The sequence below is a fragment of the Mycetomoellerius zeteki genome, unplaced genomic scaffold (assembly GCF_001594055.1).
Source record: "Mycetomoellerius zeteki isolate Tzet28-1 unplaced genomic scaffold, Tzet1.0 scaffold167, whole genome shotgun sequence".
In the NCBI taxonomy this organism is placed as follows: Eukaryota; Metazoa; Arthropoda; class Insecta; order Hymenoptera; family Formicidae; genus Mycetomoellerius; species Mycetomoellerius zeteki.
Window position 1 is genome coordinate 920,153 of NW_017256623.1, and position 13,640 is coordinate 933,792.

At 38.2% G+C, this 13,640-nt stretch overlaps 1 protein-coding gene across 1 annotated transcript in view; it reads left to right on the forward strand.

The window, feature by feature from the left end:
- The first annotated feature begins 351 nt into the window (after positions 1–351).
- Positions 352–13,640, forward strand: part of LOC108721303 (Escargot/snail protein homolog) — a 35,501-nt gene continuing 22,212 nt past the window's right edge. The window contains exons 1-2 of the mRNA XM_018445778.1: positions 352–778; positions 1,417–2,858. Of these exons, the coding sequence (XP_018301280.1) occupies positions 628–778; positions 1,417–2,858 (1,593 nt within the window). The 5' untranslated portion in view covers positions 352–627. The remainder of the gene's footprint in view (positions 779–1,416; positions 2,859–13,640) is intronic.

Sequence of the window (13,640 nt, forward strand, 5' to 3'; positions counted from 1 at the left end):
GCACTCACGAACATCCTGCACCTCCCGCCGGTTGTCTGCCGACGGTGGGGGACAATTGGTGGAACATATCCCTGGTCGATTGGCTGGTGGCCCGCGACCGTCCGTCCCCCATTGGCAAGTAACGAGGGGCCCGCGGGCCCGTATTGGCTCGGCAGCACGTGCGGGCCACCTGCAATCCATTGGTGGGGCGACCTGTTATAAGAGGCCCTGACACAACCCCCTGCCAGTCAGAGACCGGCTTGCAGCCGTAACGTTTTGAGCTGTGGTCATTCTGGAACATTCCTTGCATTTCTCTTTCGTGTTTCACGCGAGTCAGGATTTATCCGAGTATCTCCCAATCGGTCAGTTGTATTCGGATGAGCGAGTGGTGAAGATTAATCTTATTACACCTTGAAGAAAGATCGAAGTGCCGGTTCTTCTTTTGAAAGAGAAGGCTCTTGACTTATGTGTGAAATAACAGTGCAGTGACATTACCACGTATTATTGCCTTGCGAGATTTCGGCAAGGCTGTGATTATTGGATTAATGCTCTGAATGACGGATATTCATATGAGAAGAGTGAGGATGTTATAATCGTCTTCGCAGTGGCATAGCGTCAATAAATCAGAAAAACGTTTTAAGTGCCTTTATGCAATATCAAAACTGTGCCAAAATGCTTGTCGACGAGGTGCCGCACAGCTTCATGAAGAAGAATTACAATTACAGTCATTGCCCGTTAAAGAAGCGGCCGTTTTATTACACATCCGAGGATGAAGAAGAAGTTCCCGAAGCAATCAAAGGTTTCAAATTTGTTTTTTTTATTACCACACAAATCTTTTCGAAATTATTTTCATGTAAAATTCAAATTCATATTTGCTTCTTTTGTCTTTAAGCATATATTTGCTTTACGTATTGCTTTTGATTTATTCAATTTTAAACATCAAACTAATTGTAAGTAGATACGAAAATATAGAATATAGAAACAGAGAAGATAGATAAATATATAACTTTAAACGTAAATTTTTGATATTTTAGTTATTATTAATAAAGTTGCTAGTAAATTATTATTCTAATATAATATCTATGTATTTAATTAACATAGTTAAATACATATAATTATGTAAAATTTAAACACAACAAATATGTGAAAAACATACGAAAACAAAAAAGTAAAATGTAAAAGTTGAAGAAAAAAAGTAAAGGAAAAGTTTATTAACACGAGATATAGTTTATTGTAATGAATATTTCTTATAGCAATAATGAAGTAAATATGTGATTCACGATCAATTTTTTTTTTAAGTTAAGTCATTGAAATTAAAATATCAGAAAAATATTTATAAACTTTATTACTTCGAAGTTTTTATTTTATTTTCTTTATATTTTATATTTTGAAATCCTTTAGCATGTGTATGTGAACGTGTGTCTCTTGTTTGTGCAGAAGAAATAATTGATGTAGGAGTAGATGATATTCCTGAACCTGAGAACCTCAGCACGAAGCCCGAGGATCTCAGTAGAACCGCGGATCGTCATCATAGTCCTCATCAACAACAGCAACAACAGCAACAACAGCAATCACAACCAGAATCACAGGAACGCGCGTCCAGCAGGATGCCACCTCCGATTTTTAAAACATCTCCTCCACCTTTGACGATAGAGCCATCCTCGCAGACTCACGCGATGCACTACGTCCACCAGTTACATCACTATCACCATCACTATCCGACCAAGACTATCACGCCACCAGCGGGAATCGCGCCGACCCATCGTCCACTGGTGAAGACAGCGCGAGTTGAAGTGATCCAGCATAATGACAATTCCACGACGACACCGACGGCGGGTGTGACGGCGACGTCGACACCGTTGCATTTTATGGCGAGCAAGGCACCTCTGGAGCCGTTGAATCTAAACCCCTTGATGGAGCCGTTGGCTCATTATCCTACGCCAGCCTGGACTCGCACGGGTCCACTGTATCCGTCGCATTATTTGCCGTACGCTTCTCCTGCCTATCATCGCTATCCTGAAGCGGAATTGTATTCGTCGTACCCGGTACCGGCGTATCCGCACTCCTCTCCAGAACAACATTCGTCAGTTTCGCCACCGCCCCACGGCGCATTGACTTGCTCGACGATCCAACGGCCCATCGCCAGGAGCTACCCTCACTGGAGCAGCCCGGATCATTGTGGTTTGTCGCCTACAAGTTCCGTGGGTTCCGGATCTCTACGATCTCCGCCTCCCGTCACGCCGGAAGATCTTTCCTCGCCCAGCAGTGAGAGCGGCAGGTCGTCCGCTGGCAGCACATCCGCTGGAAGCAGCACGATCGTGAACACGAAAATAGAGAAAGGCAGTCCGAGCACCAATGCAAATACTTCCTCGAGCTCGACGTCGTCCAGATATCCATGCAAACATTGCAACAAATCGTACTCGACATTTTCCGGCTTGTCGAAGCACCAGCAGTTTCACTGCGCGGCTGCTCAAGGCCAGGCAAAGAGGTCCTTCTCGTGCAAATTCTGCTCGAAGGTATATGTTAGTTTGGGCGCACTGAAAATGCACATTCGAACGCACACGCTGCCCTGCAAGTGCCATACATGTGGCAAAGCATTCTCCAGGCCATGGTTGCTTCAGGGTCACATCCGGACGCATACCGGCGAGAAGCCATTCCGATGTCAACACTGCAATCGCGCATTCGCCGATAGGAGCAACCTCAGGGCTCACCTGCAGACCCATAGCGACGTCAAAAAGTACTCCTGCGACAGGTGTAGCAAGACATTCAGCAAGTCGGCTATTCTTGCTAAAGTTTCGCGTTTCTGTGACCCAATGACAAATGTCGCCCGTTTTTATTTCGCGGTCTCAAAGTGCCTTAGAATGCAGTACAAATGTCGAGTAAGTGAAGTCCGGTATCTTGGTGATTCGCTCGCGAAGTATCGATTAATCTTTTCGCCATCAAACTGTATCCTTCCAGGAAAGTGATCTTCAAAGAAACTAAAGTTTTTGTTTATAAAATATTTTCTGAGTTGTATTTTTATTTGAAAAATGATGAAAAAAATTCTTTTTTAACTTTAAATTAATTTCGATTTTAATAAGAAGTTATTAAATTTTATCATTTTGATTTTATAACAGTGATGAAAAAAGTTCACAACTGCATACATTTTCGTTAAGTATACTGCTCTATTAAATCGAACGCGCATTATTAAGACGTTAACTCGTCAGACAACATCTCGAAAAGTTTCATGAGAGTTGGTTTTGTTTGTTTATTATCCTTCGCTGTAAATATCGATGTACGAGTGTACATACAATGATACAAAATATTTCTCTTTTAATTGCTGAATTTTAGTTAATTTCAAATTTTATTTGTAGAAGAAACTATAAATTTTTATCTATTTATTACATTTAAAAACATGTAACCTACCTATTACTATTTTTTAAAATATACAAACAGATATATATTCCATAAAAGATGCCATCCAGAAAGAATATCAGTCGTTCGAGGTCTGCAATTAAGAGATAAATAGTTTTGTGATTCATTTTGTATGTGTGCGATATAATAGTACTTAGAGATTATTTCGTCCTTCCGAGAGATCGGTCACGTCGCTCCGAGCACGTGAGAAATATCAAATACAAAAAAACTGCTCGATTACCGCGTGATGCGGTCCCGTGAAACTGCTGTGCCATTTTTTTACATTTGTTCTAATGCACTCGAGCACTAAAACGCGATCATAAAACGAAAAAATCGAAAAATAGGACGATTTGCACATTTTCTTTTTTTTTCTGAGTTATATTTCGTTTCTTTTGTCGGCGTGCGAGCGCATCCGAGCGTTATTTATATTCGTGATTCGATCGAAACTTATTTATATTAATTACTGAAATAAAACGAGAAAAGCGGAACTTTATGAGAATATTTAATCAAGTTAAATATTTTCGAAAATAGGATGCATTTCAGGTATGATCGACGTGAATTTGGAAAATAAAATTTCACAAAAGTTATCACGCTGCGATGCACCAAAGTGCCATTCGCGAAAGCGCGTCGCGCCAGGATGGAATCTCATTCGCGCGCTCGCACGCGTTAATACGCGAATTGTACATAGTTTAGAGCTTAATGGTTAGCGAGTAAAATACGTACAATACAAGTATTATAATTTGCCTGCATTGGGCAACTGAATCGAAAAGAAGAAGACAATTTAACGCGTGAAAAAGGATGAGATCTCGACTTCACAGGTCGCATTATCATTTTCTGTATTTTGCATATCGCAAATTCTCACCGTAAGTTTCTTAAACAAACTAGTCATTGTATTATACGCAGAAGAACAAAAGACTCGTTATGATTATTGAAAAAGATATATAGAGAGAGAGAGGTAGATGTTAGAATGAGCCATCGTTGTATACTTTTACCTTTTATCGTACATGTAATTAGCAGCAATGGCTCAGACGAGTACCACTATTCCTAGTTTTGTAAAGAAAATAAACTACTACGAAATACAGATATTGCCTATGTATAGAGATATTTTATACGAAATAAATTACATGGATTTTAAATTTTAAACTTCCTCTTTCTATCATGTGTTAATTTCTCTCTTTTTCTTTTTTCTAAAATCTATTAATCTTTACCTCTTTTGTTTTCCCCACCATGCTTCCTCTAGCATAATAATTCAGTGTCCTATTTTCCTCAAGAATTCTCATGAATAAAATCGTACTACATTCAAATTTTTTTACGAACATGTATAAGACATTAGTTGCGAAGACTTTTACATTACTACTGAATTTTGATTATCAATCATCGTTACAGCGTATACATTTAGATCGTATAAAAAGATGAGGCTCGTTGTTACAACGATATTTTGAAGACTCGCATAATCAGACATTTTATCTTTTAATACTCGCATAGATTTAATAATCTCTTCGAGCAATCAATTGGGCGTCGATCATTCGCTCGTCAGAAAATTTCAGGAGCGGGGGAGAGGCCTCCTCGATAAAAGTAATTGTCGGTGTTCGTACTCAGTTCGAGACGAATCGATTGGATTCGATTCGAGACGTACGGTAGATCAAGTATTTCATTGCACACGTAATAACGCATGAAAGTGACAGAAAATGCGCCGCAACAAATGTGACGAACAAATCTATCGGCAGTTTCGACAAGCCGCGATATTTATATCGCATTCATCAACACATTCCCATAATCGTACTCATTGTTGTTTGCGCAATTGCCGTTCCGCCGAGAACGATTGTTCGTGATTGTAAAAAGAATCCTTTCCGCACAGTTCGCGCGCTGTATATCTTCCAAGTGCCGCCATTTATTCATTGCTACAACTCTGTCTGGGTGGTCCAGATCAATCATGCGACGAATAGGGAATTTCAGATCCTTTCATCGATTTATCGAAGCGAGATTTATCAATCTTCCAGATCGCTGAGCGTTTATATGAAATGCTTCTCGAATCAGGACTGGAAATGAATATCTTAAGAAAAATACCGAGAACTTTATGATAAATCATTAGAATAGAAAAATTATGTGTTTCATAATTCTCTTTGCAGTCCGAACAAATATATATTCTTACAACAGTTGTATTTTTTGCAATTGTGCATATATAGGAAAAACGATTTTTGCTGAAGTAAAAATTTAGATAGATAGATCCAGATCTGAAAATAATTTTGTTGTATCATCAAAATAATGAGCAAAAATTTTTGGCATTTTAACTTGAGAGCATCCTACATAATTATTTTTATAATTCAACAAAATTACATTCAGATCTGTATCTAGCTAATTATTTAGATACTTAAACAAAGCTGTTCTTTCTTTACAATATAATAATAATATTAATAATAATAATAATGAAATCTAGTTGCGTTAGAGGGAAGTTAATCCACGCTGCTTCGCAATTCGCACGGTATTCAACGTGTTAATCGCGTCTTCCGGTTATGACAGAGCTCGCCTTCAGTATCTCACGAAGGCTAATCGACACGCGTTGACTCATGTCAGCGTGAATACGCGCGGATTATCCGGCAGGTTATCCAATTTCTTCACACAATAAAGAATCGAGAGACCGTTCCGTGTCGCGACCGCGCGTGAGAGTATCTTTTGCCGTTGCGTGCTGCGTTCATTCATACATTCACAGGCGTGTAACGCCAACACAAAGCTCTTTTAGCGGAGCAAACAACATATGGCGAGCAAACACGCGCGATGGAAACGCGACGTTCAATTCATTTCGCCCGGGCTAACCGGGCTACCTGCACCGTGTATTAAATCCCACGCGCCTTTAACATACGCGCCGCCGATTCAATTGGTGGCTCCAATCGAGCTTTTTGTTCGGCCGACTCGCCCATATGGGTGCCCGAGATCGTGCCGCGATCTCGCTTGCCCTCCTGACATTGTCGCATTGATAATATATGGGTCGACCTGCGAGGCAAACATGCGTTTAATCGACGTTACAGAAGTAAAATTCAACGATGCATGTGAGCAACACGTGTTTTATTTAATTATTTCAATATTATTTAACCTTTAGAGAACGGTTTCTATTTCTTAAATTTTACAACTTTTCCTTGAATAATTTATTATACTTCATTATTTTTGTATTCCTTACCTCAAAATATGGCACTTTTCAGTGCCATTATGTAATGGCTTTCCTGTAAAAGTTAACGCAATAGCAATAGCTTATTACAGTGAAAACAGAGTTTAATCTTCTTCCATCGTTCTTTTAATATAGTAATTTGGATATTTAAAGAGGATTAACGGTAAATTATAGTCATAATGATGGGATAGCAAGCTCGCGCTGTACTCGCGGTTATTCAAATCTAAACGATTTACACTTGTGGTCTCGTTGTGTAGTTAGTCGCCATTATGACTATAATTATGTATGACGGCCCATTGAACGACGTCCTTTCGCCCGGCATGACAGGTGCACGCGCCATTTTCGAGTACCGGCCCTCGCAGACCGCACTGTGTATACACACTCACGCAGAAATGCTCGTGCAAGCAAGAAAGTGTGGAAGCAAACGCTACCTTAGCCGCTGGGCTTTTATGGCGACCGGTCCGATCGAACAGGTGCCTCGGAACGGATATACACACATAAAACGCTGGGGTAAAAGGTTCCATTCTTCGTTTGTATATGGCACCGAGGCTTTGCACTATGCAAAGACTTTTGCGAGAGAAAAGCGACCGCGCGGTGACAAAAGGTCGTAACGTCGCGTCGTACGGACCGCGCCAAGAATGGAACGTCAGCTATGAGGTTTTTCGACACAAAGCGAAGGGGGTCGAGGCCATCATCGACAAAAACTACCCACTGTCTCGTAAGAGCTGTAGATTCACGACTTTGGTGAAATTATGTTCGGGTTAATAATAAAATCTACCGGTTGACGTATCAAAGGATTTTCAAATTATCAGATTTTATTTACGCGTAAAATAAAAATAACTTGATTTTATTTATTTGACTTATTGAGGCAGAAGCTGAAACTTTTACAAAATCCTGCATTTTACATAATTAATAAAAATGCTGCTATTTTATCTTGTATTTACATTTATTTTATATATAATTGTATATATATTTGTATATAAATTTTATATATAATTTATTATCTAAATGTAACATAAAGTCTAAATATTTTTGCACGGGAGTTTGAGCAGTAACGGTCTCACGACCTTTGACACGATCGCTGTAGACTAAGTTGACCTCGTATAAAACTGATCGTTCCTTCAGGATGTACAGCACACCTGACCAAGGAGCGAGAGTCTTTCATCGCTTCCCGGAAGACTCTCGTCTTCTTGCAACCCTTTACTCCGTGGTGGTACGTGTCTCATTGTGTCAGCGAGGATCGCCACTGCCGGTTACACCAGGTGTGTTAGTGCTCGTGCGTTTCTTCTTCGAGAAGCGTGATCGTCGATGATGCGGCGATCCGTGCACGAATTATATAGTCGTCGCCCTCATGAAATTCTCAGTCGGCTGGAAAGATCCCCAGCCTAATAAGAATTGAACGGTCAGAGAGAATATAATATAAAGCTTTTAGTTAATTATTACATCGCCGCATGATTTTATGTAGTTAATGTTAACATTATGCTAAATTATTGGCGTGTCATGTGTATCATATTTCTTCTTAAATTAAAGTGATATTAAGTATGTAGTTAATATTAATGTATGCTAAATTATTAGCGTGTGTATCATATTTCTTCTTAAATCTATTAAACTATTCTCATCAATTTACGAGAAATTACAATATTAGCGAGAGAAACGCTTTGCACCGTCATCATTCAATTATTAATTCATTTTGTGTTTTCGACTATTTTAGAGATCATATTCGATAAGAGCCGATTCAAAAAGCAGACCAATGGAAAAAAACTTGAGAGATAAATAATGAGATGAAAAAGAGTAACTAATGGGTCAATTCTAAGCAGAATCGTAAGACTCGTAATGTATTCTCGTAAAACTTGTAAGAACTTATGACTAGTATTCTAATTTTATGCGAATGTATCGTAAGACGTACGATTATTCGTAAATATCTACGATTTCTTGTAAATTTTATGGCTAGTAAGAAACTGTCTGCAAAAATATTGTATAAAGGTATAAGCACTTAAAAATTCTTACAAATCTTACAGGAATATGTTACGAACCTTACGATTCTGCTTAGAATCTAAGCATAAGTATCTATCGCTGCGTTAATATTGATTCGTAACCTCGATACAAACACTATTTGTTACTCTCTTTTTTTAGGTATATTTCAGCTAATCTAAATGCAACGCGGTCAAGTGATTTTTTAAGAAATTCTTGATCATATAATTAATCCTTTCGACGCAATAGCATCGATCTATTCTTTTTAAATAATTTTTCAATTTTTTAGTAGTAATCTAAAATATTATAAATTCAAAATTTTTTAAATTTATTTTTAATTGCACTATTTGAATATAACCTATAAATTATCTTTCTATAATTTTATTCTTATTTTCCCGCATATAACTGATTTTTTGAATTGCCGGGAAAGCCGAAGAATCCATAATCGTGTGAAATCTCACGCCAGTGAGCTATTTAGGAATCTAAAATATCCGAGTCACTGTACGAGTAACGAATGGGCCTTATATTTCAGTAGCGGCGATCAAAAGCGGCGCGAGGCATCGGGCCAATATACTGGCAGAATAGCTCATTAGTCCGTGGAGGACCTTTAAGGCCGCGGACAAAACAATCTCTGCTTCATGGCAGCAGCAACCTGTTACCTGGGCCTTATTTCAGGTCTTAAGGTAGCATGTGCAACATATGGCTCGCGGGCGAGCTCGGGCAGATTTCACCTGCCATTCCGCAGGTCTCTAAGGCCCAGATCGGTGATTCCCTTGCAAAACTGCAGCGCGTGTCCAGATACTTTTAGTTCGTTGGCTGTTAAGAAAGTTACGAAGAAGCTTAAATCAGCCTCCGTAGTCCCTGTACCTTGTATCTAAATTGACTGGGGTATGAATTTACTCACGCGTAAGAATCGCCGTTATCGCACTCTTCACGCCGGCCTTAATGATCCCTTAACGGTCGTTTCGGGGCCTGAATTGCGAGATGTTATCGCGACGCCTCACGAAGAGGTCCGTGGCGGGAGAATTCGTGAGACTCCGAGAGAACGGACCGATGTGAAATAAGATGTGTGTTGATTTCTCTTGTATACTCCATCAGTTTTAATACTTTGGACTTTGAATTATACTTTTATAATGATAAACCATAACGAGTTATTTTCGTCAATTTTTAGAAATTGTATTTTTAACCTAGATACTTTTATTTGTTTTATTTAATTTTACTTTGTTAAATTCAGACTATACGATAATTGGCCTCTCGACATTCTTAATTTCTTGAATAAAAAAGTTCTTGGTAGTAGAATTTTTGACCGTGCAGAGAATGCCTTGGAATGCATAATATACACGAGATGAATGATAAAGTGCAACACTTGTCTCGGCCATGTGTTACATGACGGTTTCGTGTGCTCATAACGAAGGGCATGAAACGGATACATTTCAGGTTGCCTTTTAGAAAAAATGTCTTTACTTGTTTCTCGTTTTCTTATCTTCTTCTTGGTAATCTTAATATGATCTTTAGATACATTTTCTCAGATTTGATGATCTTAAGTTTTACAAGAAACCTAACAATATAATAAATATAGTAATGTTTAGTAATATTAGTAATGTTTATCCATTAATGTTAATGGATAATAATAAATATATATGAAATAAAATCATAAAAAGGAGAACGCGAGATCAGACAGGATGTGATCCTCCTCATCCCAATGATCATCAGATCGTTATTATGCTAACCAGTCATCAGTCGTAAATCAGCAAACTCGACCGATTCGCCGCGCGTTATTATCCAAGGTGTGGCACTGCTGACACCCATTGGGTGGGTGGTCCACTATTCACAAACCGCTATGTGTAAACCTCGATTCGGTTGACGATCGTCCCAATGCACCATTATCATGTCAGAGGCGAGAAACCGGCAAAATTGGGGATAATGGTGTACACCTTGACTTTTCGGGAAAATTATAAGCGAGGATAATCACAAAAGTATACAAGAGATGCAAGGAATAAATATTATCACTCAATTTTTATATAGTAATAATAAAATTTTTATAAAAATTTGAACACAAATGAATCTATTTATTTTATTGTGTGGCGCTAAACGTTAAATAAAATTATATAACAACGAATTATATAACAACCTACCAGTTGTTATATATGTATGTATTTAATTAATTCATATGCGTTGTATGTCTCGTAATAAATAAAAAAAGAACGTTTGGATATTTTTCAAAATGTCGCGCGGTAACCACCTGTCACTTTAGCTACAAAAAGGTGTTACGGAAATACGGGGTGCGTCTTGAAAGGGTGAAATCTGCTACCTGTCGTTGCTAGCTAGCCAGGTGAGGAAATGGCTGTTCACCGTCTGATCTCTGAAAGAAACTAGTAATTTCTAGGAATTAATCAGTGTCGAAATTAATTACTTTCTCGGGTCTGTGTGACGCCACTCGTTCTAAACTGATGAATATGCCGGCATTAGTACACAAGATGACATACATGTGTCGTTAAAATCCCGTTCTAGCTTATAGAACGTACATCCTGCATTCCTTATATCTTCCCACCATTCTTAATTACAGATCCATCCTCGTCGCGAAACTCTTAATCATTTAAATATATGCGCACACATCTATTTTTAATTTATTATAAATATGTAATTGTATAAAAAAAAAACAATTGAAAAATTAAATTATTACTTGCAATAATAAGTTAGAATAAAATACTTTGAACAGATTTTTCAAAAAAATCTCTTTTTTCTCTTTCGCTAAATAATATTCGCGAAATATTTATTTTTATTGGAAAGATAAATTTTTCGCTTGTAAATTAAAACAAGAATAGTTTTCTTGTTTAAGTAAATAATCTTGTCTGACTTTCTTTCAGTCGTCAAATAATCCAATAATAACAAATAAAGCGTAATATAACAATCGAATATAGCAGAGCTATAATCGGTTTAGTTACGGGTTAAGGTCGGCGAGTGCACGTCACTTTGCAACCTGCTTACGTAAGCGCACGTAACGCATGTGAACATAATCGAAGATTCGGGTTTTAATTATCCATATAGATCGTGTCTGACCAGTCGGCGTTTCGAGTCTTAACGAGCCGGCGTCACTGCTCGCGGGAGACATAGTTGGCATACTGTGAGGCCGGTGGTCTCGGTCGATATTGCACGAGGACTCCCATCGAGAGACAGTCCGTGGCCTGCCCCCCCCCCATCCTCCCTTAGGTAGGCGATGGTAATTAAAGCGAGTCACGGTGATCGTTCGTGGCTGATCTTGTCATCGATCGAACCATGCGCGCCAGGTCTATCCGTTCTTCCTGGACAAACGCGCCCTTTTCACCCCGCCCGCCGCTTCCTGGCCGGCAATTAAGATAATTCTTTCGTAATCGCCATTCGATATCTGCCTGCGATTGCAGATCGCAGGAAGCGGGTGCGCTTGTACGGCACAGCTCGTTTGACCTTGGGTGCGATGCCACCGCGAAGGATTTTGCACCTGCGATTCACCGCCGGTAGTAGTGAGGCGCGAAAGGCGACGCGAATGTCGATAGTAAGATCGTTAATCGCGCGTGGTTAATATCTACAATCAATATAATACACCGTTGATTAGAAAACATAATCTCTCCGTTGCAGGTATCGTAATCGTTCGGCACAAGGTGGATTCCGGGAATAACAGATAATCGTGAATTGATTTTATCTGTAACGCACTTTCTTCAGTTTTTCTACTTCAAATTTCTTTATTTTAACGCAAATGTTAGCGGTTCAAGTCGATATCGAGATCAACTTTGTGATAAAGAACTTTATTAAATGTATTGCATTTAATTATAGCTGGTGGACAATGCCGTGACGAACGTGAGAAGAATTGAGGTAATGAGAATTCTCGGGGTTGCGGCCATCGATCAACTCGTAGCTGTTAATTGCTGATCGAATAATGACCGCCCATGCATACGTAAATACAATGTTATTGTAAGGCGCGGTATAGTTCTCGTGCGTCGATAATTTATGTGTATAGATTGATACTGCGGAGATACTTTATTATTTTTGCGGAGCAGATAATAACAATATGGGATATCGTAGTTACTGTTGCATATTTGTGGTATTTAGGTGAATTAACCGTATCGAACTCAGATTGATCGAATCGATCGCGCTATCGGTTTTATCTTTGCAATCGAGAAATTGTTTCCTGTACGTAATGTTTAATTAAGAATTGCGTATAATTATTGAATAGGAGTTAATGTTCCGGTGTTATTAAATATATTCAAACATTAAGAAATTGTTTCGCACAATATGCAATTAAAGAATCTTGCGCAATGATTTATGCCTGGAAAATCTGTGCTAGGATTTTTCGACTTTAATTATTTCCAAGATATTACGCTACTAGTGCATTGTACGTTGACTGTGGAATGCCACGTACACGCAAATGAATGAAGCCCTCCGTACGGGATAATTACCATACACAAGTGCGATATATTCGTGCTGACACCTGTTGCATAGCAGATTGCGTGACGCGAATGCAATATTTTGTTGGGTAACCTTCATTGTGTCGAAGTAGATCGCTTTAGAGCAATGGAAGAAATGCGTGAATACATTATTGCGATGTTATCAATTATCTGTTTATCGTAAATATGTAAATTGCTTGTAATATGTCGATTCCGCATATAAAGCTGTAAAGTTTTACTTTACAACGCAATTTTCTCACACTTTTCATGCCTGTGTTCCACAATAATTTAACAAATATATAGATTCGTCTATTTCTTCTTTTATGTTAAATCTACATATCGCGCGACTCCAATATTTCAAAAATAATAGACTTTAAAAAACCGTAATTTTCGAGCTATTATCGTAAAGTAATTAAGTAAAAATTATCCTACTAAAACTGAATCAACTGAATTAACTTTGTAAAATATTGTCAAAACATCATAACTCAAAAAGGATGATTTCCAAAAAAATCGTTAAAAAATCGTCACAATTCAAAAATTAATTTTTTAAGAGCTATAAAACAAAAATAGAAAAAATTATATTTGATCGTGTTAAAAATAGATTTTTTGTTGATATTATTTGATTAGTCAATAATTTTCTGTTAAAATTAACAAATTGTTTTTCTAAGAAACTTAATTTTTTTAGTTATGTCACATCTGTAGTAAGGGAGGGA